This window comes from Nuphar pumila, chromosome 1, assembly GCF_984573655.1.
Source record: "Nuphar pumila chromosome 1, dmNupPumi1.hap1.1, whole genome shotgun sequence".
Lineage (NCBI taxonomy): Eukaryota > Viridiplantae > Streptophyta > Magnoliopsida > Nymphaeales > Nymphaeaceae > Nuphar > Nuphar pumila.
The window spans coordinates 42,268,113-42,294,524 of NC_143249.1; the positions used below are offsets into that span (position 1 = coordinate 42,268,113).

At 37.3% G+C, this 26,412-nt stretch overlaps 1 protein-coding gene across 2 annotated transcripts in view; it reads left to right on the forward strand.

The window, feature by feature from the left end:
- Positions 1-9,964, forward strand: part of LOC149848815 (putative beta-1,4-xylosyltransferase IRX9H) — a 66,833-nt gene extending 56,869 nt beyond the window's left edge. The window contains exons 3-4 of one of the 2 annotated variants that reach the window (XM_089997585.1): positions 7,182-7,401; positions 9,631-9,964. In XM_089997585.1, coding sequence (XP_089853711.1) covers positions 7,182-7,352 — 171 coding nt within the window. In that variant the 3' untranslated portion in view covers positions 7,353-7,401; positions 9,631-9,964. Of the gene's footprint in view, positions 1-7,181; positions 7,402-8,485; positions 8,503-9,630 lie in introns of those variants that run through there. The other variant, XM_089997593.1, reaches the window with a different exon arrangement.
- Positions 9,965-26,412: the final 16,448 nt, after the last annotated feature.

The following is a 26,412-nucleotide window of genomic DNA, read 5'->3' on the forward strand; positions in this document are numbered from 1 at the left end:
ATATTAAATTATTCTGCTTAATTATGATCAATATTGTCCTGTCTGTGCACCTACCAGTTTTTAGTGAAACTGACCCATTTTATGGGCAGGTAATGGATTTGTAATACTGTCGCGATGGCATGATGGCGTGATGAGATCAAGATAGAGCTTTTTCCCTGACGTTTCGCTCCTGAGGACATGTTGGTAAATTTGGTATAAAGTGTGTTTCAAAATTTCTCTTTTATTAAACCGTGAGTTAATAAAACTGTTTTAGTAAGCTTCTTCTTGGTTTCAACAAATGAATTCTCAATTATTGAAACTCTGTTTGTAAACCATTTGATTTCAATGGTTGTGCGGGATTTGACAAAAGGAAAGTTTACGCTGTAACGCGCTCAAGGTCCATTGACTTGTGGTTTTAAAAATATCATTTTCCGCTGAAGTATTATTTAAACTCTGATAATTGTATGATTTCAAAGCTTTCTAAACTATTCTAAAAAGTTACAAGTCCTTGATTTTTGGGGCGTTACAACATCCGAGTACCAGTTGACAGACTTCTTCACTAAAGCTCTTGCTGCTCCTCGTTTTTTGTTTCTCCTTAACAAGCTTTCGGTTATATCCCCGTAAAGCTTGAGGGAGGGTGTTAAAATACATGTAATCTATATATATATATTGTCTAATATACCCAATAGGGGTATTTTAGTCTTTTCACAAGTACCCGATAGGGGTACTTGTTATTTTCCCTTTCTTTTCTTTCTTTTGTATTTATTTTTGCACTTTATTTTTCTTTTTGTTTTTTTACTCACATAAGGGGCCCCACCATGGAGTCGATGGGGCCCCCAACGACTCTGTGGGGAGCCCCCTGTGTGGCTCTTTTTTTAAGGCCATAAGGCCATCCCTCACTCTCCTTTTTTTGTGTATATATAGGGGTGGACCCCTCTTGTATTCTTCACTCTTGAGAGCTCTCTCTCTTTTCAATAAGCGACATTTATATTTTTATGTTGTGTTGTCTCTTTGTGGATTTGGGTGTTATCCCTTTTGTTTGTCCATTGGTGGATGTTGTAAGTGCTTATCGCACTCTTTGTTTTTCCGTATATCTCATTACAATAACTACTTGCCTGATCCAATGATTCAACTGTGATACAACTGAAGTCGTCAGAAATAGTAGGATGGAGATCAGAAATATATCTCGTGACCTGCTGGCAGGTGGTCTACTCGATCTGTACTCATAGGAAAAGACGATGGAACTCAGTAGTGTAATCTGCCACAGTATTGGTGCCTTGACGCAAGGTCAGGTACTCCTTGTAGGCTTTCTCGGCGTGATCTGATGGCACGAATTTAGACTGCATCAACCGCTGCATCTCTTCCCAAGTCTGTATGTGCTCTAATCCCTGCCGCTCCCTCGACCTTTGCAGCTCAACCCACCATGTCTGTGCTAGGACTCTCAACCGAGTAGAGGCTAGGGAGACACGACGGTGCTCGACGACATTGTGGTAATCGAAGAAGAACTGGACGACATATGACCAATTGAAGAACTGCTCCGCATCGAACCGACCTGGGAACTCTAGAAGCTCCAACTTCACCCCATACATGGAGGGGCGCTCTGGTGCTCTTTGCTGTCGGGCCTCCACCCTTCCTGCAGGATGCTCGTTCCAGAAGGTGTCATCATCCCACAATGCTTCATCTCTGTCGTCCTGTTTGCCTGGCTGCTGGGGTTGACGAATTCCGACGACTTGTTGTCAGCGCTCTAGTCGTGCCAGTCCCTATTGAATCTGCCTCGTTCTGGCTGGCCCGTGAGCGGGAGCCATCTGTAGCCGGCGTTGTGGCACTGGTATGACAGGAGGTCCAAAGTAAGGGGGATGGGTTGCCGGGTCTCTGGCTCTAGGTTGGTAGGAACTGGATAGTACAAGTCTGGGTTATGGGTTGGATTAGGGTAGGGGCAGTGGATTGGGTTTGGTATGGGATTCTGGATTTGGGTTGGGTTAAAGGCTTGGGCCTGGTAAGGGTACTGGGTTTGGGTAGTGTAGTACTGGGATGAATTATCCGATTGTATTTGGATCGGGTCTAATCTTAAGCTACGCGTCAGACTCAGATATGGATAGGTCGGATCGGGGATCAAGTTGTGGTGGTAAAAAGCCTGGTTTGAACACGATCCATGATCTAGATGAGTATGGGTCTGGTCCTGACCCAGCTCAAATCCAAACTAGAGCTTCGTTCGGGCCCGATATGGGTTTGGGTCAGTAAAGAGTCCATTTTGAGGTTCAAAATTAATGGGTTGGGTTAGGTTCGGGGCGACCCGTGAACCAAACCCAACTGGGTAAGTCGGGTTAGAGGTTTCGACACTCGGACCCGCTCCCGGGGACCCAAAGGGTGGTCCCCGAAACCCGGGTCCAGTATTTGTGAACTCGGGTCTGGACCCTCTCGGGTTCGGACTCGGCCATTGATTTATTGCTTTCTTGCTCCCACGCACGGAATCATAAAAAACAATCGCCTTCCCGGGTCGGGTCGACACCCCTGGATCAGCAACCGACCCAGCGTGATGCTGGGACCCTACTGGCACGACCCAATCAGAGGTGCCATCCTAGCGGCTCGCGGCCACGGGCCTGGACCCTAGACAGGACCCAGCGTGAAGCTGGGGTCCTGCAGGGCAGGTCCGGCCAGCGATGCAGCCGCATGAGCCTACTGCAGTGAAAGGTGTAAACCCGAGGGAGGCGGCATACCTGCGTGGATCCTCTGGTTCGTCTGGAGCGGAGGAGGCAAATCAGATTGGGGAGGGAGAGCCGAATTCAAACCTTTGTCTTGTACAGGCTGAACGTGCATCAACTGATCTGGGTCGACTGCCGCAGCTTCAATGAGGATGACAACATCGTCGGCCACTCCTGAACCCCTTTGACGTGTAGTCATCGTGTGCGGCTCCATCCGCGACTCGATGACCGAGATTCGAGTTTCGACCCCATCGAGTCGTTTTGACATGCTGGCCATGTCCCGACTGACACACAACAGATTTTCGTCCATTCGAGTCATCATCTCCATCATACGCAACATTTGACCGTCGCTGCCAGTGTCCTCTTGGTCCCTTCCCTTCGCCGGATCGTTCCTCACGTTTGGTGGCATGCTGTCGGCGGTGGAGGATGCTCGTGGCTCTGATACCATTTGATGCAGAGAGGGCACGATGAAGCCTTCACGATATTTTGAATCTGATGTAGCTGCTCTTTGCTGTCACGTGAGAATCCCCAAACAACCACGTTAAGGGACTGTCACTGGGCAGACCTACCAACTGATGCCGTGTGGAAGGTCGGCTGCAATGCTCCTGTTTGCTGAGATGGCTGGCACGCTGCTCACGAACGTACGATGTGCAGTGATAAGAGGAAAACAACCACCCAAAACGTGGTGTTGTATTGTTTCTTTTTTTATTTTCAATGGAACTTCCACTAAACAACGATGAATAATTGGAAATGCAAGAACTGACAGGGCGTGAAAAGCAACAATGAAAACAACAGAAAAAAAGGAATAATCAAAGGCAAAAGTCTATTGGAAAAGGAACAAAAGGGAAAACAACGAAAGGCAAAGCTGCAGCGATTTTTCTATTCTTCGTTCTGTGCATGCAACCCTAGAGGGGTTTTTAAAGGCTTTGGCTGGATCCGGGTATCGGGTCCGGCCTGGACCCGATACCACTTCGGTGTGCTGCTGGATCTGGAGTCGTCCGTCCTGTACCCTCTGTGCTCGTCTAGAATTGGTACGCAGCGAGACCTCTTCCCCATGTCTGGGAACCAATATCTGGGTTGGATCCGCTGCCTGGGTCCGATCCCCAGAGTGTAAATCTGGGCCCATGCTTGGGTCACGCTGTATGGACCCGGGTTCATCTTGCTCTGCATCAGGGGCCCAACCATGTAGACGTTGGGCCCTTCCAACGGCCACAATTGTGACCGTTGGAGGGGCTTCGTCTACTTGTTGGCTCCTCCATGGCCTCTTGCATTCTATAAATAAGGGGTTCTCCCCTTTGTAATGTTTATGCTTGTGGGATTATAGCCCAAGCTCTTTTAGTGAAGCTTATGACTTTTGGGTTCACATTTGTGCATTTGTGAGTTTGTGTCGTGCTCTTTGTGCACAAGTGTTCTTGTTGTGCATATGTGCTCACATTTGTTTCCAAGAATATTGTAATATTATTTTTGGTATCTTGTTGAAGATACTTTTACATGGTATCAGAGCCTCGTTGGTGATAAAGGATCGTGGATTTATTTGTTTTTCGAGTACCTCGAAAAGCGTGCCTTCGAATATTTGAAGATTGAAGTAGTGGAGCTTGCTTCTCAAATATTTTGGAAGAATCTTGTGCAAGTAAGAGCTTAAAATCTTGTGTTGGTGCGTATTTCTCCCTCTCTCTTTACTCCTTAATGGGTGAAAAAGAGTCTCATTTTGCCCTCGGTTTTAAGCTAAATGGATCCAACTATCACGTTTGGGCCGGGAACATGGAGGCTCACATAAAGGGGAAGGGTCTATGGGGCTATGTGCAAGGCAAGGCATAATCCTTGAACTGGAACCGAAAATTACCATTGTTAACGAGGGTGAAATCAAAATTCTCAATGGAGAAGAAAGAACCAAAGCTCTTGAAGAGTATTAAAAAAGGCATGAGGAATGGGAAATGAGGAATTTTATATGGATGCCCCTCCTGGAATGGAGACTCCCAAAGGGAAAGTGCTTCGTCTTAGGAAAGCACTTTATGGCCTAAAGCAAGCTCCTAAGGCTTGGTATGACAGGTTTAACTCAGTAATGTTGGAAAATGGATTTTCTTCTTGCTTTACTGACACTGCCTTGTTTGTTAGAAAATCCAATGCAGGGATTGTGATTTTGTTGTTGTATGTGGATGATATGCTCATTACCGGAAGTGATTCTAATGGGGTTAAGAGTATAAAATCAATTTTAAAAGATAAATTTGAAATGTCTGATTTGGGTTTTCTAACTTATTTTTTGGGCATTGAAGTAGCATACTCTCATAGAGGGTACTTTTTATCTCAAACTAAGTTTGCTTCTGAGATCATTGACAGGTTAGACATTACAGATGAAAAGGTTTGTGAAACTCCTGTTATAGTGGGAGCTAAAATGAAAATTGATGATGGTGTTCCTCTTTCAGATCCTACTCCCTACAGACAACTTGTAGGATCTTTGATGTATCTGAGTATTACCAGACCAGATATCTCTCATGCAGTGCATACTGCAAGCGAGTTTCAGCATGCACCAATATCAGTCCACATGAGTGTTGTCTTGCGAGTCGTAAGATACATTAAAGGTACTCTAAATAAGGGAGTTTTTATGTCCTCTTCTGATTTAAAATTATTTGCTTATACTGACTCTGATTGGGGAGGTGACCCAAATAACCGTCACTCCACCACTAGTTTTTGTGTGTTCTTAGGAGACTCACTGATTTCGTGGAGGTGCAAGAAGCAACAAAAAATATCGCTTTCCTCAACTGAAGCTGAATACCGTGCCATGACAACTACTACAATGGAAATTGTATAGATCCATCAGTTGCTAGAAGACATGGGGATCACAATAAAAGGGCCCACCAAGCTGTGTTGCGACAACAAAAGTGCAATCTACATTGCAAAAAATCACACCTTTCATGAGCGGACTAAACACATCGAGATGGACTGTCACTATGTTCGTGAGGCGTATCTCAAAGGGGTCGTTGATCTTTCATATGTCTCGTCAGAATATTAGTTGGCTGATTTCTTCACCAAAGCGTTGTGTGCTCCGCGATTCAACTTTCTTCTTGGCAAACTCTCGGTCATCCTGCCCTAAGTTTGAGGGGGGGTGTTAAATTATGTATCTCAATCTTGTAATACAATACATATTTTATATATATAATAAATACTACATATACATATACTATATATGTATATGTATACATAGTACTTATAATATATATATATATATATATATATATATATAAAATATGTATTTTTCTCAATATTAGCCATAGGGGTAGTTTAGGTATTTCATTTATTTTTACGCATATTCACATTTCGAATATGCACATGTAATTTCTTCTTTTCTTTTGTCTTTTCTTTCTTTTTGACTTGTCTTGGGGGGGCCAACCATGTAGACATTGGGCCCTTCCAACGGTCACAATTGTGACCGTTGGAGGGGCTCCAACGTCTATTTGTTGGCCCCTCCAAGGCCTCTTGCATTCTATAAATAAGGGGCTCTCCCCTTTGTAATGTTTATGCTTGTGGGATTATAGCCCAAGCTCTTTTAGTGAAGCTTATGACTTTTGGGTTCGCATTTGTGCATTTGTGAGTTTGTGTTGTGCTCTTTGTGCACAAGTGTTCTTGTTGTGCGTATGTGCTCACATTTGTTTCCAAGAATATTGTAATATTATTCTTGGTATCTTGTTGAAGATACTTTTACAGCCGGAAGATCAACGCACCTAGGGTCGGGTTGACCGCACCCGGTGCCCACCCGTGTCGCGTTGACGCGGGTGCGGCACCCTGCTAGCCAAATCCCTGTGACATAGCATGCAACTTTTTTTGGATGAACCAGCTCAGGAGCCTGAGCAAGCTGTGTTCAGTTCATTCAGCTTGTTTACCAGCCTTTGTTTTCCCTCCAAACCCTCACTCAGTTTTTTGTGATCACCATATCAACCCATAATTTGGTCTAATTGGCAGAATGGTGTGATGGAATCTTGATTATTGGATTATTTTTTGGTCAAGTATCACTACTTTTATTATACATAACACATTTGGCAGGAGCATGGGGATTTTCTTTTTTGGAAGTATCACGATACTCCAAGGTCTCTGAATATACTGTGTTCTTCACTTTTCCATTTCTTTTGTTCTTTTCTATTATTTTTCTATTTTATGAAAAAGAATCGGTACCCTCCCACAATCTCATTCATGCATGCTCAGCTACTTTTTATTTAAATAAGGCAGTAGAGTGATGCTTGTGTCAACTTAATTCCCTTTATAAACCTCTAAAAGATTTAATATCTTTTACTCGTGATGGTGATATTACTAACATCTCAGGGTGTTAATTGATTTTCTGTTTTTTTTGTTCTTTTTGCTCTAATGTTTTGGTTGTCAAAGGCATCATGGCCTTGGGTTAATTTTCTAGTGTGATTCTAGCATTATCCAATGCAAGATACAGAAGATGACCTTATGTTTTGTTTTAAAGTCTTAACAATTTTTGGATTTATTATGCTGCTTCTCCAGGAGACCACATTCATAGCTCAGTTGGTTGAAGATGAAAGTCAGATGGAAGGCCTGCCTGACAGTTGCTCGAGGATTATGGCTTGGCATCTTCATTTGGAAGACCTTGCTCTTGCATATCCTAGAGGCTGGTATCTCAATCACAACCTGGACGTTGTTGTACCCATCAAATAGGGAGATGAGCATCTTCTCAGATATCTTGCTCAGAGATAAAAAAAACAAGGTTTGCTTCTAAAATTCCCCTAGAATCTGCAAATATAATATTTTGAAGAAAAATCCTAGGACCTCTAGTTTCAAGAAAGAATAAAGAATATCTTAGCCGATTTGAGTATGATTGAAAAAATGTGTATTTCCCTTTGCTTTTCCATAGGGATGATTAATTTGTCATCAATCTTCAACTGCAGCATGCCTTATGACATTCCTACCTAATGGAAACACACACACACACACACACAAGGAAAAGGCAAGTGCAAGACGAACTTCTCATGTTATGCTCTTTAGAATTAAACAAGTTTCCAAGTCTGTAGGATTTCGCTTTGCAGTGCAGGTTCTACCATTATGCGCTTGACATATTTGAAATTACATTGGCTTGAAAGTTTGAAACTATATAATGCATACGTAACCTTTTCAACTGTAATGTGATTTATTTATCCTACAGTATTTAGGCAAATTATTTTGTAAGTTTTATATTTAAACTTTTTATTCTTAGGTCAAGCAAGTAATGTGCAATATTTATATTTTAAGAGAAATGAAAAACCAATCTTCCTAATTGCACTGACACAAGCAATGGATTTAAGGCTGCATCTGGAAGCATTTGTACAAGCAATTTCCAGGACGCGTTTTGGAGAAAATAGGATACTCTATCAGATCATTTCCCAATCTCAGAACAGAAGAGAGAAACCTGTTGGGATTAGCTGCAAAATTCAATTCTCCACTTGGTCCATTCTCCAAAACTAGCAATGTGCTGGTGCTCTGCACCAAACTATAAGGGAGAGAGAGAGAGAGAGAGAGAGAGAGAGAGAGAGAGAGAGAGAGAGAGAGAGAGAGAGAGAGAGAGAGAGAGAGAGTTTCAAAATGCTTAAATTTGGATCTCATCACTTTAACGTGGTGTGGTCCAGCCATTTACATATTTTTATATAAAATAAATGTAAACGTCAGATTGTGGACTCCCTCTCTTGGCTGTTGAACAAATCTGATAAAGTGCAACAAGCTATTAATATTATATCTGAATATAGGAAAAACACAGTTTAAAATACAAACTAAAACCTGTGAATGTTGATCAGTGATCCTTTTGTTTTTATACGCAGGAAGACACAGAAATGGCACCACACAGACCTAAATATGAAGGTCGGTATTCATTCAAAAAAATGAATCCATCAGTTAAAATCTATTTAAAAGTCAATTTTAGTGTGTATGAGAGAGAGAGAGAGAGAGAGAGAGAGAGAGAGAGAGAGAGAGAGAGAGAGATGTGAGCTCAAGATCATATGCTAGATTAAAGCATTCAAACTAAAAATTTTCAATCCTCCCTACTCATTTAGCATGGGCTTCATAGGATGGAAGGCACCACACAAGAGAAACCTGTTAGGATTAGCTGCACAATTCAATTCTCCACTTGCTCTATTCTCCAAAATTGCTTGTTTGCAAATGAGGGGAAATAAAGGATTTTGTGGCCCAGATCTCATTGGGCCAATTCTGAATTACCCTACTCCTTTCCTGGTGTTGAAGTCAGAGATTCAAAAGCCAAGAATTTTCCTTATACCCTTTTGTCCACAACTCACTTGTTTCCAAATGGTTGCAATTGAAGGATTTTGACCCAAATCCCTCAGATTCTTTCTATGGATGATTTTTCTTTGTTTTTTTGAAGAAACAAATTAAACTTCTTTTTTCCTGTTTACGGACATACCCTAAGGGTGCACATGGGATATTAGAAAACTTGCACCACTTTTTGTCCATCATTTTCAGATGGAGCCTGGGTGTGTATCAAATGTGGGATTCTCCTTTCTCAAAAAGTGGGGAGAAAAAGTCGGGAGGGGGAAGAGTCTGACTGTTTCTCCTTGCAGATTTGTTTACTGTATCATCAGACGCTCTCTAAAGAGCTTCTGTAAAATACTTGGATTATTTTTTTAATGTACCAGCTCATAAATAGGCCATACAGCTGCGTTAGATGGAACGATTATTGAAGTGTCCAATGTGATTGTGTTTTTATGGATCATCCAAACATGCTAAAACATTATTTTCTTTTTTCCCAAAAAATGTCATTTTCCAGCAAATTCTGTCATTTTAATGCACGCACTTCTGGCTGTAAGGGAAAAAAAGATGTAAATTGTAATGCTTATGTCTAGCTCTTGTGCTGGTAGTGTTTCAACTGAAACATTGTGGGTCGCTCTAAAGCTGAACGCTGCTATTTCTGTAAAGTACCATATGGAGTTCTTAATACATTTGTGCTTTACAGGTCAGGGGATCCTCCAATCTTAGCTTCTTGTAGATGATGGTCTACTGGAAAGGCAAAAGCAATGATGTTCAACTGACATTGTTTTCCATGGTTGAAACCCTGCTGCTGCTTCATTTTGTATCAATGCATTGGAGCCCCACACAAGAGAGAAAATTGTAAATTTGTTTTTAGTTGACTCATCAAGGCAATGGCGCTCAGAGGATGGATCATTTGCATCCAGCCAACTGGTGCAGTAGTTTTTTGTTTTGTTTTTTTATGGAGAAAGAAACTGTCAGGTAGCCATACCAACAGTTATATTTTTCTATATTTAAAATTTCATTCAATGTTTTTGAGATACATTGGGTATTGTTTGCTTGGATGAAGCATATTTGCAAAAAAGAAAGTACCCCACTTGAAGACGCTTGTGGATGACACATAGTTGTAGCTTTATCAATTTTAATGTAATAGTGAAAATCATTCAGGGGGTGGATGATCTGGACATCCTGCCGGTTCTATCCTGACGTGTTATTTACTTTTTCTTCTGGATGCCCCTGTTCATTGAGGATGACTGTAATGCCTTGAAATTTTAACTCTTTTTCAAATTACACGGAAATTAAAAAAAAATTATCATTTGAAATTGTTAACTAAAGTATCTTTTAATTCGGGTTCAGGTGGATTACATTCTACTCAACAACGATTATACTGAATTTAAAGTGGATAACAATATCGACAATTCAGTGCCCAGGAAAGAAAAAATGATTCGACAGTTATGCTGCACAACTCTCGTAAACCTATTTTCCATGTGCACAACTCTTATGAAAGCTTGGCAAAAATATACATTAAATTTTAAGGAACCACACAATATCAAAACATATCACATCATGTGGTATATTAAGATAAAAGCATATCATCAAATCATAACCATGTCACATCGTATAAACATTCATGTCCTTGTAACCTTAAAGTATAAAGTTTCATGCATATGTGAACAAGTGTATGTCATAATATGCGACAACTAAATCGCAAGCATACGTAATTTTTATGTAAATTGAATTATACATTATGCATGTTCAGTCTCATAAATAGATCAGTGTTCTACATGTACTATTATAATTGTCTTTTATTTGGGCTCAAAATATCACAAACATGTAGCCAGAGTTAAAAGGAGATGCAATTCCAACTTAGGAGTCAACTCACCAAGTTTTAGGTTCGGCTCTGATGCATAAGGGCTGATTCCCAAAGCACAAGGTTTGACTCATAATCAAAAGAGTTGACTCATCATGAAGAAGAGTCAACTCTTAATCAAAAGAGTTGACTTAACAAGAAGAAGTGTTGACTCTTCTTAAGAGGTCTCTTCAAACCATCATAAGGATCAAAACAAAATCTGAGAAGAGTTGACCCTTAGTGAAAACGGTCAACCCTCATGGGTCTTCGCAACCAATACTATACAACAAGCTTCAGGGGTCGACTCTTAAGAAATAAGGGTTGACTCCTGCTCCAAACAGTTTGTGTATTCACCTCTAAACTAATGTTGAATCGAAACTCTGAACATAATTATATATTTTAATATCATGTAATCACATGCAAATGGCGTATAAAAATCACTATCTTGAGATCCGCAAGGCATGTTCATTGATGATCTGAAGGTTGAAGCCTAGCGAATGCCTCGAGTTCCTTATTGCAAATTAAACAACCTTTACCTGACTCAAACTATCGTAAACCTACGACTAGAGTCATAAGGGTTGTTATAACAACTTAGGAGTCGACACCTCTAGATCAAGGGTTGACACCAATAGACTAGGGTTCCACACCAACAAATCAGGAGTTCACACCTGTAAAGTAGGCGTCAACATCTGCAGACCAGGGGTCGACACCTGCGGATCAGGAGTCGACATCTGCAGACCAAGGGTTGACACCTACATATCATGAGTCAATACTTGTAGATCAGAAGTCAACACCTGCAAAAGCTAACAAAGGCTGGGGATCGACTTTCTACAGGAGTTGATCCTATAGAGTGTAAGGGATGTAGGGGTCGACCTCAGACCAAGCACAACGAGGAATAGGGGTAGACTCCTGTAGACATGGGTCAACCCTTACGGTAAACAGGGAATCAACTCATTGCATGACATGAGTCAACCTTTGAGCAAGACAAAACTCATTATACTTGTAGAGATATACTTTTAAAACATAATTTATGAAATAACATGCATTTTACAAGCATTCGATATAAAAATCAACCTTGTATGTGTGATATTAGATGGAATAGTCATGTGTGTACAGTTTGAAATTCCACTAGAGGGGGGGCGAATAGTGAAATACGATAAAGATCGATAAAATAAAATAATCAGGCAATAAGGCACAACACATAAAACACAGAATTTATACTGGTTCGGTCAGTATCCAGACCTACATCCAGTCCCCAAGCAAACCACTTGAGCTTTCCACTATAACATCCGAGTCACCGGATAAATAGTACAACACCCTCTTTCTCAGAGGTCTTCTTCTCTCAACAGAGAAGGGGCACACCCTCTTCCACAGAGGTCTTCTTCTCTCAACAGAGAAGGACAACACCCTCTTTCACAGAGGTCTTCTTCTCTCAACAGAGAAGGGCAACACCCTCTTTCACAGAGGTCTACTTCTTTCAACAAAGAAGGAATACAGTGAATAACAGAGTTACAATACTTCCTATAGAACCTTCAGAATGATATGAATGCACGAATGAAGGATTCTCAGAATGTTCTGTTTGTCACTCAGAGGATGCTCTTTGTCACAGAGCTGGACTTGACTTTTTCTCTTTTCTTTCTTTTCTTTTTCTCTTTCTTTTTCAAGGCTCTCTTTTCAAATATCGAATAGGAATTTTTCTCGTTGTAAGCTCACACGTCCATTCCATTCCATTGTTTGAATAGTTTATTTGAGTGTGTTTATATAGCTTTTAAAAAGTAGTCGTTACATTTTAGAATTGTAACTTTTTGAAATGTGAAATGTTATGTCATTTCAAAAATATCTTTTAGAGAAATTCGAGAATGCCTTTTTCCATAAAAGTAAAATAGAGGGTACACTAGTCGTTGTAATATTTTAGGTAATACATATTTTATGTAAAAAGTCTATTTCTTACAATAGTATATTGAACGTTGGGTTGTAGTTTTGTCTTTATTCTAATTAATGATTTGAGGTACATTAGTACTTCTTTGCTTTAAATGAGTGTAAGTACAATGAGTGCTTTGAGATATTTATTTGTACATAGTCATGTCAAGTGTTTTCTTTATGTTGTGTTTTTCAAAGTCTCCAGAGAGAATGAGGACCAAAAGAAGGTCGACATTCTTTGAGAAGGATATTAACAAGGATTTGTTACAGGAGGTATTTAATGCTTTGTAAAGAGAATGATGACTTCAAGTAAGTCGACATTTTATGGTTTTGCAAAAAGGTAACTAGAGTCCTTTCAAAAACATATTTTATTTGTTTTTCTTTTGTGTAGCCGATTTATGTTTTTGTCTTCTTCTTATATTAGAAATATTTCTTTAAAGAAGGTAACTAGAGTCTTTTCAAAAACATATTATATTTGTTTTCTCCATGTAGCCGATTTTATGTTTTTGTCTTTTTCCTACATTCCTTTTTTTTTATGTTGTCTTGTATATAGTGTAAGGTACAATTATTATATGACAAAATATCTTTTTCATAAAAGGTTGTAAGAAGGTAAAATTATTGGTTTTCAAAAAGGAGCTTTTTGAAACTATCGTATACTTTTATGATATAGTGTTTATGAATGAGTATGTAATATGCAATATGCAAGTTCCTGAAGGTTCTGTTACATATGACTCTAAAGAAGAAAGAAGTCTTCATCTTGAGGTAGCCGATCTCTTCATTTGAACTTTAGGAATGCATGGCTCATCAAGCTTTTTCTTCAAGGAGTATGATTGCACCATATTTGTACTTGAACAGGAAGTCTCCATCCTTATTGGGTGAGATATCCTTGCATCAAATACTCGTTAGATTTATGGCAAAACATATTCAGTCATAATATAACATTTTTCAAGAGGACATATTATCATATCATATAAAATCAAATGAGACAGTGTATCATATTATGTGACATCAAAACAGAGTTTCTCAACATTCTCCCCCTTTTTGATGATGACAAAATATGCTCCCCCTGTCAAAAAGACATTATGCATAGAAATAATAATATGATAAAATATTTGAAAAAAAAGGTTTAAAGAGAGTATTTCTCCAATAATGGAGACAAGTTTTCTCCCCCTTTGTCATGGACAAAAAGGAAGGGATCAGAGTAAGAGAGTTATTACAGACCAAATATTACAGTCTAAAAGTAATTAAAAGTTATTACAGACCAAAAAAAATGAGTTTATCTCGAAGGTGGAGGAGGTGAATGTGTTCGGTCGGCACGATTCCGCTTGCGAGTCTGCTGCAACAGGGCTTGATTACGAAGGATACGATCCTGAGAGTGCTCGATATCCATCATAGCAGAAAAGTAATTGAAGGAGGATGTTGGATCTGCTTCATCAGAGCCGGGCATGTGCAGGGACCTTAGATTGAAGGTGGTATCATCGAGGACCTGAGATGGACGGAGGATGACTTCGTTGTGAAGTGGTACTTTGAAGTATTTGAGAATGGGAGTTATGAAACGCCCAAAAAGAAGAGGTTCGAATTTTTGATAACGAATAAAAAGAGCGAAAAGAATGGATGACCAGTTTATCGCAAGAGAAGAAAAAATTGCGTAGATAAGAAGAGAGATTTTTCGAGGAACTAATCCCTGGCGGGGAAGCTTGGGATAGATGTTGTGGAGAAGAATCTGGGCAAGTAGTTGAGCATGAGGTTGGAGATTCCTCATGTGCCATGGAAGTTGGTAGCAGTTGGTGCAGAGAAGTATTTTTCGAAGTACCGATCGTTCGATTGGTACTATGGTGTTAAGGTCGGTACCGGTGGAAGGTAGGTTTAGAATTCTACCTAGGTCGGAAGCATCGAAAATCATCAGCTTTCCTCGGACTTTGCTGGTGATTGTGGTTTGTTCATGATCAGTAGAGAAGTTGGTATAAAACAGTCGAACTAGTTCGGGATAATAGGCAGCTGGGGATGAAGATCCTAGTAGAGGTTTGAGTTCAGGAAGATAGGTGTCTAAGTCAAAGAGCATGAAGTCGTCAAAGTTAACCAATTTACCTTCATGAATGGGGCGAGAGCATAGTAAGTTGTAATTGTGAAACAAGTTTGGATACCTTAGATCTGTTGCGGTAATCACATTGTTAGAGGAGGAAGAGGCCATTGCAAGAGTTTGTAAGGAAAAAGGAGGACTAAGAAGGGCGAGTTTGAAGTGGGTAATAATTTGAAGGATGATAGATAGATACGAGTGGAATTGGTGTGTGATGAACCAATCCATTAAATAGAGGAAATGAAAATAATTTTGATAGGTTTTGGATGACATTGGAAGTGAGTGATTTTTAGATTTTAGTCAAATAAGGAAATCCGTGAGGAGTAAGTTAAGAGACTTGTGAATGACAAATCAAATCAATGTTTGAGGATAGTGTATTATATTAGGTTGAGAAGGACATAGTATTGAAATATATAGTATATATATATAGATTTTACTATGGGTGAGTTTATCGACTAGTGAGAGAAGCCATTAATAGAGTATGGGGTGACATGTTGAAGTAAAAAGAGTGAATGATTTTTGAAAATAATGGCCTAATAAAACAAGCAACTTTTTACTTTATTTGGAGGTATTCTAAATTCGTGAATGAAGAGTTTAGAATAGGACAACCCATGGGGTATGAGTGAGAGGCAATAATAGTTTTCATTTATATATATAGATAAGCGTGAAAGGAGAGTGAAAGATATAAAAAGATGATACGAATATGTAGAGAAGAGAGAAAGGTTATAAAGGACAACATTTACTTGATTTAGATATGACATAGAGTAGAATTAGAATAAATAAAGTTTTGCTTGGATACAAGACTTTAATGATTCTCGATTTTAGAGAGATATACAATGTAAGAGAGAGGCATGGTCACGGATGGAAAGAAATGACATGATTGCTTATTTAATATAGAAATATTTTTTTTTATGGAAATAGGTCATAGGGTGATCATGTGATGTGTACTTTGAAAGATATGACATTTTTAAAGAAAAGAATGCCTTAAAAAATGTTTCATGATTAATGTGTTTTCATATTTGTAATTTTTATGAGTATACGTAGATATGAGAAGGACACACTTTGACTTTGACTAGTGGTAAGAGAGATGATGAGACAAAAAGGAGAAAGAGTCAAAAGTATATAAGAATTGATAAATGATAGATTAAAAAATAAGAATAGACATGGAGGAGTCGGATTCAAAAATCTAAAATATAAAAAAAATGTATTCGAGAGATGAAATGAGGAGACAAAGAAATATTTATGAGTGAAGAGTAATAATTGCTTATATAAGAATCATTTTTGTGGATATGCGTGGAAGGAGTGTGAGTTGTCATAGAGAGAAGTGAGATGACATATATGGATTTTGTGTAGGATAAAGAAGTAAAAAAAAACATGATTGATGAAAGACATAAAGTTATGATTGATATGAATTATTGTTTATTTGATAAACATATTCTTAAAGAAACTCGACTTGAGGAAGTTCATAGTTATTAGAGAATAAAGTTAAGTTTTAAACTAGTGAAGGAGTCACAAACAAGAATTGACAAGAATGGAGGCTCAATTCGTATGAGAGAGAGAGAAAGTACTAAAGGTACTAATGAGAATAAAAAATATGAAGTATAATGTGTTTTTATGATACTTTTTGTAAAATATGTAAAGCATGAAGAGATGATAATAGATAGTTCGTCAGGCTATGATATAACAGATGATATAGTAAAGTTTTACGTGAGATATAATAGAGTGTACATAATCTATGATATATCAAATGATATAGTAAAAAAAATTTACGTGAGAATATAGAAACTAGATTTTTTAGAAAAAGGTAAAAGAACAACAAAAAATAGTCATTCGATTTTAACTAATGAAAAGTATGAGTTCTCATAAACTAAGTAGAAAGGTGAAACAATTTATCGTAAGAAAAGTTTTCACAAAAGGACAAAAATAATAAAGGAGTTATGAGATGAGTGATGTGAACATTGTTATGATAGCTTTTAATATAATTAGTTTTTATGGATATGAGAGAAAGGAGATAGGACAAGGAGTCATAATGGATGTGTACTTGAAAGATGACAAGTTGAAAGACATAAAGAATGTGTCTTATAAGAATATAAAGTGCACGTGAATATGAAAACTTAGTTTGACTAACAAAAATCGATAAGAAGGAAAGCTATTTAAAATAAGATTTTAACAAAACTTATAAGAAGTATTATAATAAGTGTGATTAATTTATAAGTCACTTAGTTTGCATATTCCTAGTTCTCTTCTAATTCATGTGAAGTCTTCATGTTTTAATGGTTTAGTGAATATGTCTGCTAACTGTTGATTAGTGGGTATGAATTCTAGTTTAATTATGTTGTTTAAGACTTGTTCTCTTAAGAAGTGGTGTCTTATTTGAATGTGTTTAGTTCGTGAGTGTAAAATAGGATTCTTAGATAAGTTTATAACACTCGTATTATCACAGAAAATAGTTGTATTTTCAAAATTTAAACCAAAATCTTTTAAAGTTTGTTTCATCCAGATGACTTGTGTACAGGCTAGGCTAGCAGCAATGTATTCGGCTTCAGTAGTTGATAAGGATATACAATTTTGTTTCTTACTGAACCATGATACTAGTGAGTGCCCTAGCATATGACATGTTCCACTTGTGCTTTTTCTGTCAGATTTACTTCCAGCAAAGTCAGCATCGCTGTATGAGATTAGATCAAATGTAGAGGATTTTGAATAGAATAATCCAAAATCAACTGTCTTTTAAATATCTCATTATTCTTTTTACAGCTTTAAGATGTGATTCTTTTGGATTTGACTGAAATCTAGCACACAAGCAAACACTGAACATAATATCTGGATGGCTAGCAGTTAAATAAAGAAGTGATCATATCATACCTCGGTATACCTTTGTATCAACAGACTTACCATCTTCATCTTTGTCCAAAACAGTAGTAGTGCTCATAGGAGTGGATTTTGAAGCAGTTGAGTTCATGTTGAACCTCTTCAGAAGTTCACGAGCATACTTAGATTGATTGATGAAAACTCCATCCTTGGTTTGCTTAATATGCAGTCCAAGAAAGTAGATGAGTTCTCCCATCATACTCATTTCAAATTCTTTCTGCATGGACTTAGAAAATTCTTCACAAAGAGTGCTGTTAGAAGATCCAAAGATGATGTCGTCGACATATATTTGAACAATTAGGGTATGATTATTCACTACTTTAACAAATAATGTAGAATCTGCTTTGCCAACAGAAAAACCAGTTTTTAAAAGAAAGGTTTTAAGTCTATCATACCAAGCACGAGGTGCTTGTTTTAAACCATACAAAGCACGTTTGAGTTTGAAAACATGATCCGGGTATTGTTCATTTTCAAATCCTGGAGGTTGTTTTACATACACTTCTTCATTTATAAAACCATTTAAGAAAGCACTTTTAACATCCATTTGATATAATTTGAAATCCATATAGCTTGCATATGCTAGAAACATTCTAATAGATTCAAGTCTAGCAACAGGAGCAAATGTTTCATCAAAATCAATACCTTCCTCCTGGTTGTATCCTTGAGCTACTAGTCTGACCTTGTTTCTTATAACATTACCTGTTTCGTCTAGCTTGTTTCTGAAGATCCATCTTGTCCCAATGATTGGATGATCCTTTGGTCTAGGTACAAGATCCCAAACTTCATTTCTTTGGAATTGATTCAGTTCTTCAGTCATGGCTAGCATCCAGAACTCATCAATGATGGCTTCATCAATCTTCTTTGGTTCAAGTTGAGAAATGAATGCCATATTTGCAATTCGTTCTAACTGAGCTCTAGTCTGAACCCCCTTTGTCAATTCTCCCAAAATCTGCTTTTGAGGATGATCTTTGATATCGACAAATGTTCTTTGATGATCATCTTCATTAGACTTAGCTGTGTTATCTAAAAATAAATCTGTACTTTCAACATCATCATCATTAGTTTGCTCATGAACAGATTGATCAATAGATTCACAAAAACTAACATGCATAGATTCTTCAATAGTATTATGACTCTTATTGAAAACTCTGTATGCTTTACTATGACTCGAATATCCTAAGAATATGCCTTCAACAGATTTAGCATCAAACTTATCCAGGCTATCTTTTGTGTTTAGGATAAAGCATTTACATCCAAAGACTTTGAAATAGTCTATTCTTGGAGTTCTGTCATAGAATAGTTCATAGGGAGTTTTATTTAATAAGGGTCTAATGAGAACTCTATTTGTTATGTAGCATGCAGTATTAACAGCTTCTGCCCAAAATGATTTAGCAAGATTATTGTGTTGGAGCATAGTCCTGGCAGATTCCTGAAGGGTTCTATTCTTTCTTTCTACTACACCATTTTGAGGTGCAGCTCTAGGAAAGGCAAAGTTATGAGAAATACTATGCAAGTTACAAAAATTTTCAAAAAGTTCATTTTCAAATTCTCCTCCATGGTCACTACGGATTTTAACAATAGAACAAGATTTTTCGTTTTGTAATTTTTTACATAAGATTTCAAATTGACAAAACGTGTCACTTTTGTTTTTCAAAAATATTACCCAAGTAAATCTTGAGTAGTCATCTACAATAACAAAAACGTATTTATTGTGATTATGACTAGCTATCTAGAGGGACCAAAAAGATCCAGGTGGAGAAGCTCTAAAGGTCTTTTACTTGAAATGATATTTTTTGATTTGAAAGATGATTTTGATAATTTTCCTAATTGACATGCATCACAAAAGAAATCCTTTTTAAAAGAAATTTTGGGTAACCCACGTACTAACGTATTTTTAGCTAATTTAGACATGTACTTAGAATTTACATGACCCATTCTCAAGTGCCATAAATGTTGAGAGTCATTATTAGCTATAAGACAATGTTCTGTGATGTTTTCTAGGTATAGTTCATATATATTATTCTTTCTTATACATTTTAAGATGATGTTTTCATTGGTGTCTGCTATGAGGCATGCATCATGATTAAAGCTAACATTATAACCTGTGTCACACATTTGACTGATACTTAGTAGGTTATGTTTTAAGCCTTTAACAAGGAGAACGTCTTTGATAAGAGGTTTATCTATGTTACCAATATTACCAATACCAATTATCAAACCTTTGTTGTTATCTCCAAAGGTGACGGTTCCTCCTTCTTTATGATGAAGAACAGCAAAAAGGTCTGGATGTCCTGTCATGTGCTTTGAACATCCACTATCTAGTATCCATCTGTTCTTCTTCTTTGGAGCCTGCAAAACATTAAGTAAATCTCTTTTTTTGGTACCCAATCGGGTCCTTTTTTGTTAGACTTTGGAACCCATATCCATTTGGATTTGGGTTTGTCTATATCTTTAGAGGAGTTAAAAAGATTATCATTATAATACTCCTTATTAGGTTCAGATGAACTTTTCACAAACGTGGTCTTTTGATTCATACAAGATGGCTTTTTGAAATGAGAGTAGCCAATACCATTCTTGTAAAAAGAGACTTTCTGAGAGGATAAGAGTTTATCCAAGTTCTCTTTACCTTTAGTAAACTTGAAAACCGTTTTCATGAGGTTCTCAGTTTTACTTTTTAGCGCTGAAATTTCTACTTGTAGATTTTTAGTTTTGGAGCTAGTAGAAGAAATTTCAGACATAAGCATAAGATTTTCCTTTTTCAACTCAGAATTTTTACTGCTGAGTTTTTCATTTTCTTGAGAAAGCTTTAGATTTTCAGATTTTAAATCTTTATTTTTGAAACTCAATTTTCTAGATTCTTCAAATAGTTCTTGAAAAGCATCTAGAAGTTCTTCAAAGGAAAAATCAGAGATTTCACTTACCGAACTTTCGTTTGCCATGAAGCACATATTTGCAGTTTCGGCTTCATCATCACTTGGCTCTTCACTAGTGGATGGTTCTGAATCATCCCATTGAGCATGCAGAGCTTTTTTCTTGAAGAACCTCTTCTTTGGTTCCTCAGTCTTGAACTTTCTTTTGAGAAGGGGACAGTCACGTCTTAAGTGGCCTGGCTTATTACACTGAAAGCACATGGGATCTTCTTTAGGATATTTTCTTTCCTTGTGCCTGTTTGGAAGCCAGTTCCTTCTCATGAAGCGCTGGAATTTTCTGGTGAGTAGCACAATTTTTGATTCTTTATCTGAGTCTTCATTCTCAGATAGGGCTGGGAAAGCTAGAGTTTTCTTTACTGGTTGCTCTTCTTCCCTTCTTTTTTTCATGTGGACTTCATAGGCCATAACATTGCCTATTAAGTCGTCCAAAGTAAGCTTAGATAAATCTTGAGCTTTTTCAATAGCTGTAGTCTTTTTCTCCCAATCAGTTGTGAGAGATCTCAAGATTTTCTTCACCTTTTCAGTCTGGGAATATGTTACACCCAGATATTTCAGATCGTTGGTGATGTTGGTAAATCTGGTAAACATCTCTGTGATGGGTTCATCTTTGTTCATTTTGAACAACTCATATTTTCTAACTAGAGATGAAATTTTGGCTTCTTTCACTTTGTTGGTTCCTTCATGAATAACTTCCAAAGAATGTCAAATATCATATGCAGATTCACATATAGATATTCTATTGAATTCGTTTTGATCAATGGCACAATATAAGGCATTCATAGCCTTTGCATTTAGGTTTGCCATTTTCTTTTCTTCATCAGACCATAAGCTATAGTCTGTGGATGGAGATGTGTATGGATGCTCAACAATTTTTCATACAGCAAAATCAATGGATTTGAGAAATATAGCCATTCTGCACTTCCAGTATCCATAGTTGGAGCCATTGAAGAAGGGTGGACGAGATGCGTGTTGACCTTCAATATCACGAGCATAGGAGGTAGATGTCATTTGTGCTGGAAGACTTGTTACGTCGAAACCAGCAAACCTACTCTGATACCAAATAAAATTCCACTAGAGGGGGGTGAATAGTGAAATACGATAAAGATCGATAAAATAAAATAATCAGGCAATAAGGCACAACACATAAAACGCAGAATTTATACTGGTTCGGTCAGTATCCAGACCTACATCCAGTCCCCAAGCAAACCACTTGAGCTTTCCACTATAACATCCGAGTCACTGGATAAATAGTACAACACCCTCTTCCTCAGAGGTCTTCTTCTCTCAACAGAGAAGGGGCACACCCTCTTCCACAGAGGTCTTCTTCTCTCAACAGAGAAGGACAACACCCTCTTTCACAGAGGTCTTCTTCTCTCAACAGAGAAGGACAACACCCTCTTTCACAGAGGTCTACTTCTTTCAACAAAGAAGGAATACAGTGAATAACAGAGTTACAATACTTCCTATAGAACCTTCAGAATGATATGAATGCACGAATGAAGGATTCTCAGAATGTTCTGTTTGTCACTCAGAGGATGCTCTTTGTCACAGAGCTGGACTTGACTTTTTCTCTTTTCTTTCTTTTCTTTTTCTCTTTCTTCTTCAAGGCTCTCTTTTCAAATATCGAATAGGAATTTTTCTCGTTGTAAGCTCACACGTCCATTCCATTCCATTGTTTGAATAGTTTATTTGAGTGTGTTTATATAGCTTTTAAAAAGTAGTCGTTACATTTTGGAATTGTAACTTTTTGAAATGTGAAATGTTATGTCATTTCAAAAATATCTTTTAGAGAAATTGGAGAATGCCTTTTTCCATAAAAGTAAAATAGAGGATACACTAGTCGTTGTAATATTTTAGGTAATGCATATTTTATGTAAAAAGTCTATTTCTTACAATAGTACATTGAACGTTGGGTTGTAGTTTTGTCTTTATTCTAATTAATGATTTGAGGTACATTAGTACTTCTTTGCTTTAAATGAGTGTAAGTACAATGAGTGCTTTGAGATATTTATTTGTACATAGTCATGTCAAGTGTTTTCTTTATGTTGTGTTTTTCAAAGTCTCCAGAGAGAATGAGGACCAAAAGAAGGTCGACATTCTTTGAGAAGGATATTAACAAGGATTTGTTACAGGAGGTATTTAATGTTTTGTAAAGAGAATGATGACTTCAAGTAAGTCGACATTTTATGGTTTTGCAAAAAGGTAACTAGAGTCCTTTCAAAAACATATTTTATTTATTTTTCTTTTGTGTAGCCGATTTATGTTTTTGTCTTCTTCTTATATTATAAATATTTCTTTAAAGAAGGTAACTAGAGTCTTTTCAAAAACATATTATATTTGTTTTCTCCATGTAGCCGATTTTATGTTTTTGTTTTTTTCCTACATTCCTTTTTTTTTTATGTTGTCTTGTATATAGTGTAAGGTACAATTATTATATGACAAAATATCTTTTTCATAAAAGGTTGTAAGAAGGTACAATTATTGGTTTTCAAAAAGGAGCTTTTTGAAACTATCGTATACTTTTATGATATAGTGTTTATGAATGAGTATGTAATATGCAATATGCAAGTTCCTGAAGGTTCTGTTACATATGACTCTAAAGAAGAAAGAAGTCTTCATCTTGAGGTAGCCGATCTCTTCATTTGAACTTTAGGAATGCATGGCTCATCAAGCTTTTTCTTCAAGGAGTATGATTGCACCATATTTGTACTTGAACAGGAAGTCTCCATCCTTATTGGGTGAGATATCCTTGCATCAAATACTCGTTAGATTTATGGCAAAACATATGCAGTCATAATATAACATTTTTCAAGAGGACATATTATCATATCATATAAAATCAAATGAGACAGTGTATCATATTATGTGACATCAAAACAGAGTTTCTCAACACAGTTGCATCAATGGTTATGCTTAAAACTCGGGTTTGGGAGGTCTCAATGGAGGAGACAATTGCAGCAATGTGCTCACCGGGGTGTTTAGGTGGAGGTGGCCTAATGGCTGCCAATGGTGCAGTTTGGTGGTGAGTGGGGAAAACAAGAGAGAGAGTTTAGGAGAAGATTAGGTGAGGGAGTGAGAGAGGTTTTAAGAGGGAGAGCGTGACAGAGATTTAGAGAGGGAGAGTGAGAGCGCTAGTATGGGCTGAATGAGGGTGAGAAGAGGGGCTGGGCAGTATTTATAGAGGGAGAGAGATTCTAAGTATTGATTCTTGGTAACTCTCACTTACTAAGTGTTAAATAAAGTCAACACTTGGTGAAGTGATAAATACATGTTATGGCTTATGAATGGTGGGTCTTGGATCTGGGCTGGATCTGATATGACCCAGTTCAAATCCCAACATGTTTAAATTTGGTTGATCTATGTAGTCACATTAGCTAGAACTTATTCTAGTTAATGTAACTAAGTCTAAATTAGTTACTTTTAGTTTAGTTACTTTCTAACCAAAATAAAGATTTACTAATAATATCCCTAAGTCAAATGTAATGACTTTTGTGCCCCTAAGTCATCCAACACTAAACTAAACTGGACTATCATGATCCTTAGGTTGAAAATGACCTTGAAACTTTCTTGAAATTACTATTTTACCCCTGAATTTTACTGGGCACGTTCTAAATCTATTTCAACTCTATATTTACCGAAATAAAAACTCTCTCAATTTTTTTTATACGAATGCAACCACATGTTTAAAAATTATAAAATTGGCTTTTAAAATTATGTTTTTTCTCTTAACCAATGATTTATAAAATAGGCTTTTAAAATCATGTAGAGTCGATTGTAGCATGATATAATCATGTGGAGCAACTATTCACTATCAGGCTCTATATGATTTTATCATGTCACAACTATACTATCAGGCTCCATATGATTACATCATGTCTCAATCGGCTTCACATGATTTTATCATGTTGCAATTATTCACTATCAGGCTCCACATGATTATATTATGATGTAATCGGCTCCACATGATTTTTATCATGTCGCAACTATTCACTACCAGGCTCCACATGATTATATCATGCCACAATCAGCTCCACATGATTTTATCATGTCACAGCTATTCACTATTAGTTTTGCCTATTCTGGCAAGGGTTCCAGTCTGCCTATTTAGTAGGTTTCTAGTTATGCCTTATTGCATACTTCTATCTTGTACTTTGCACAACAAATGATAAGCCAAAATATTATGATTGTATTTTAAAAAGTGCAATCTTATAAGTTCATAAGTAGATAGGTTACTGGGTGACACTCTTGTTAAACATGGCTAAAATGACTAATGATTAATCCTAGCAACCTATATCTAGCCGCCTCTTAACGGGACTATCTACTATGGCTGTTGCAGAAGCGAAACATCCCCAACATTCTTTTTCTGTTTGTCGGCCTCCCTCCTTCTTGATTCATTGCTTGATATAATGCTTCTCTCAGCTCTAGAGGCAAACACTCGTGTCATGAGGGCACAACTGTCCAATATAAAAATGATGACAGTTTTAGCACCTTTGATGCGACTCCAGCGATGGTCTTGTTTCTTTGTGTTGCTCCCCCTTGTTCATAGGGGTGAACTGCTTCTGCTTCTTGTAGGTTGATTGTTGCATCCCATCATCAGAGAAATATTTCTTATTGCCCCTACCAGTCTCAACTCGCTTCTTTGCCAGTCCTTTCTTGGAGCGATTTCATTCTTCATTTAATATGGTGGTTACGGCTATGGTGGCAGAAAATGTATGTGGCATACTAGTTATGATTCGATATTACAATTCTTTCTTGAGCCCTCTGACATACTTATTCATCCTTTCACGATCATCGATGAAAAGATGTGGACAATAACGTTCCAAATTTTGAAATTTGGTGGTGTAATCCATCAAATTCAGATCTCTCTGAATCAATTCCAGGAACTCAACATTGTTCTTATCTTGAGCGTGAAGCGAAAAGTAATTTTCTAAAAAGGTTTCTCAAAAACCTTTCTAGGAAATTACTACATTCCTAGGAAAATATACCCTCTTGGTGGCGTCCTGTCATTTACGAGCATTGTCCTTTAATCTGTATGTGCAAAAATTTGCCTTTTTGTCTTCTAGCACATATAATACTTCAAAGGCTCATTCAATCTTCTCGATCCAGCTTTCTGCCAACTCTAGGTCGGCTTTTTCGTTAAACATCGAGTGATCTAGTTTAAGAAAATTTTCATAGGTAATCCCTCTCAGGTTATCATTTGCATCTCCGGGTACTGCTGGGGCTTGTCTGTCTTGGGCATGGTCTCTAATAACCATGGAAAGAGTATTGAGGGTCTCCATAATGAACTCTCACTGCTTTGCCCATTCATTGTGAGGTTCTTGCCTCGTTTGGTGAAACATCCTTGGTTAGTAGATGCAATGAAATATATTTGTGTCATAACTTATTATATCATAAAATATATTAATAGAATTGACATATGTACATACCTCTAAATGTACATACATAAGTATTTTATCAAAAATATAGAAAAACCCCTATATTCTTTTTTATGGATGCCTTCATTCATAATTGTGCATGATGTGATACTCATAGTGAGTATGCCTTAAATTTATATTGAGTTTCATAATATCTTACAAATATTCAAATAGCAATCTATGCAGAGAAATACTTACAGAGCGATGTCAGTTGCTGGACGTGTCATGAGCTAATACTTTTAACCCACTCTGTAACACTCCAAAATTTTAACCATTTCTCAAATTACGTGAAAATTAAAACTTTTTTTTTATCATTTGAAATTGTTAGCAGCAACATCTTTTAATTCAGGTTTGAAACCTTGAGCGAGTTACATTCTACTCAACAATGATTATACTAAATGTAAAGCGGATAACAATACCAAAGATT